Raw genomic sequence first — 1,893 nt, 5'->3', positions numbered from 1 at the left:
TTCTTTGACATAAATCGATATCAATGACACTTTCTTTTTCTATCGCTGGAATTCGACAACCTTTATCTCTCCTCTCTCAACCAAAGATTAAAAAATAACAAAAATAATTTTTTATACCAAAATTGAATTGAAAAAATATTGAAGCACTGCAATTGTATAATTTGTATGATTTTTAAAGTTTAAGGACTAATGTGTATCTTTTGCGAAACTTATGACATGTCATTCATGTTTGATGTATTTTTCATTTTGATCTCTCTTCTTTTAATCTCATATTTTTATAAGAAATTAAAATTAATTGGTTTTCAATTATGAATAAATTATTAAAAAAATATTTGAAAATTAAATTGAAAAAAAAATTTATACAACTCATTCACAATAATAAATTAGAGAGGATGAAGAATAAAGTCTTTTGCACAGTAAAAACTTAATTGTAAATTTCTGAAAATGTCCCAATTTGAAATTATCAACAAAGAAATTCCAATTTCCAAATAAGGAAGTAAAAAGGGTTAAAAACCCTAATATTCATAAATAATAATAATCGATCACTTTGCTCTTTCTATCTCTCGTTTAGGGTTACCGTTGAGATATCATCATCACTTTCGCTTGGCTCAATCAATCGATGTAATGAAGCGAGAGCGAGATCACCAGTTCGAATGCGGAATATGCGGAGCAGAAGACCGGTATCTCCTCCACAACGTCCGCCACCGTACCCCATCCTACCGCCGCCTTTGCACGAACTGTCTCTTAAAAGACCACCGTGGCCTCTTCTGCCCTTTCTGCTTTAGTGTGTATGAAGAACCACTCCCAATTGATCGATCCATGTGTAACAAATGCCCTTCCATCTCTCACAAACCTTGCATCCCTTCCAATTACCCTCACCATACTCCCTTCATCTGCCCCTCTTGCTCCTCCCCCAATTTCTCCTTCTTTAATCCTACTACAAACGGAGATTCTCCTCCCGGCAGGATCATCGATAGAGATTCCGCCAGAGCGCTTGTTGCTGCCGCCAAGATTGCTGCCGTTTCCATGACGAAAGCGGCGGCGATGGCCAAGGTTGAAGCTGAGAAAAGGGTTAAGGAAGCTACTTATGCAAAGAAGAGAGCTAGAGAAGCGCTTGAAAGGCTTGCTTATTTGGCTGCCAAAGAGAAAGAGATTATGGAGGGAAAAGGAGGAGGAAGTAATTATAATGGGCTTTATCTGGCTCCTCCTCCTCCTCCTCCTCCTCCTCAGATTACAGGGAAAGTGGAGAAATGATGATGATTTTACTCCTAAATAGGGTAAACTAGCGCTGCTGCTACTACTGCTTTCCTTGTCTTCTCTCTTTTGGTTTTGGATTCTTGGATATGATGGATGATGTTGCTATTGTTGTTAGAGACGATTTTCATTTTGTTTAGTTTTTGGACAAATTTCTGTCTTTTTCACTCTGAGTTTCAATCATCATCTTTAATAACTTTTTACTTGTATATTTTGGTGTTTAACTCACTAACTACATATATCCTTTCATCTTATCAGTCATTTTACAAGTTAAATTTCTTTCTTTCTTTCTTATGCATCTTGAAAAAGTATTAATTGATTTTTTTTTATCTCCCAAGCTACTAACTACTATTAAAAGAAGGAGTTAGAACAGACAATTCTGGGATTGGGACTTTATTGTGAAGTATGTCATGAAATTGTAAGTTGGAGCTGCTGAGTCTTTATGGAGTTGATTGAGAGTTGGAGTCGTAGCTGCTGAGTTTTTTTACAGTTGATTGAGTTTTGGTAGGGGCACTCTGAAGCAGAGGAAGCTAAATAGCAATTTATTGCGACTATAAGTGAGTGAATTATTACATCTTCCCATCTTGTTTTGATTGAAAATGGAAATGCAACTGTCTGTCTTCTTCTCCACCTGCCTTG

The 1,893-nt window shown here is 36.4% G+C and overlaps 1 protein-coding gene across 1 annotated transcript; it reads left to right on the top strand.

The window, feature by feature from the left end:
• The first annotated feature begins 519 nt into the window (after positions 1-519).
• Positions 520-1,463, top strand: LOC118061131 (uncharacterized). The gene has a single exon (XM_035074527.2). The coding sequence runs from the start codon at positions 625-627 to the stop codon at positions 1,252-1,254; it is 630 nt and encodes a 209-aa protein (XP_034930418.1). The 5' UTR covers positions 520-624; the 3' UTR covers positions 1,255-1,463.
• The last annotated feature ends 430 nt before the right edge of the window (positions 1,464-1,893 follow it).

Source organism: Populus alba, chromosome 8, assembly GCF_005239225.2.
Source record: "Populus alba chromosome 8, ASM523922v2, whole genome shotgun sequence".
Lineage (NCBI taxonomy): Eukaryota > Viridiplantae > Streptophyta > Magnoliopsida > Malpighiales > Salicaceae > Populus > Populus alba.
Note: the sequence above shows the minus strand (reverse complement) of the source record. Positions and strands in the feature narration are given on the sequence as shown.

What these genes read in the sequence shown, in the direction of transcription:
- LOC118061131 (XM_035074527.2), top strand. Translation starts at nt 625, where the DNA reads ATGAAGCGAGAGCGAGATCACCAGTTCGAATGCGGAATATGCGGAGCA.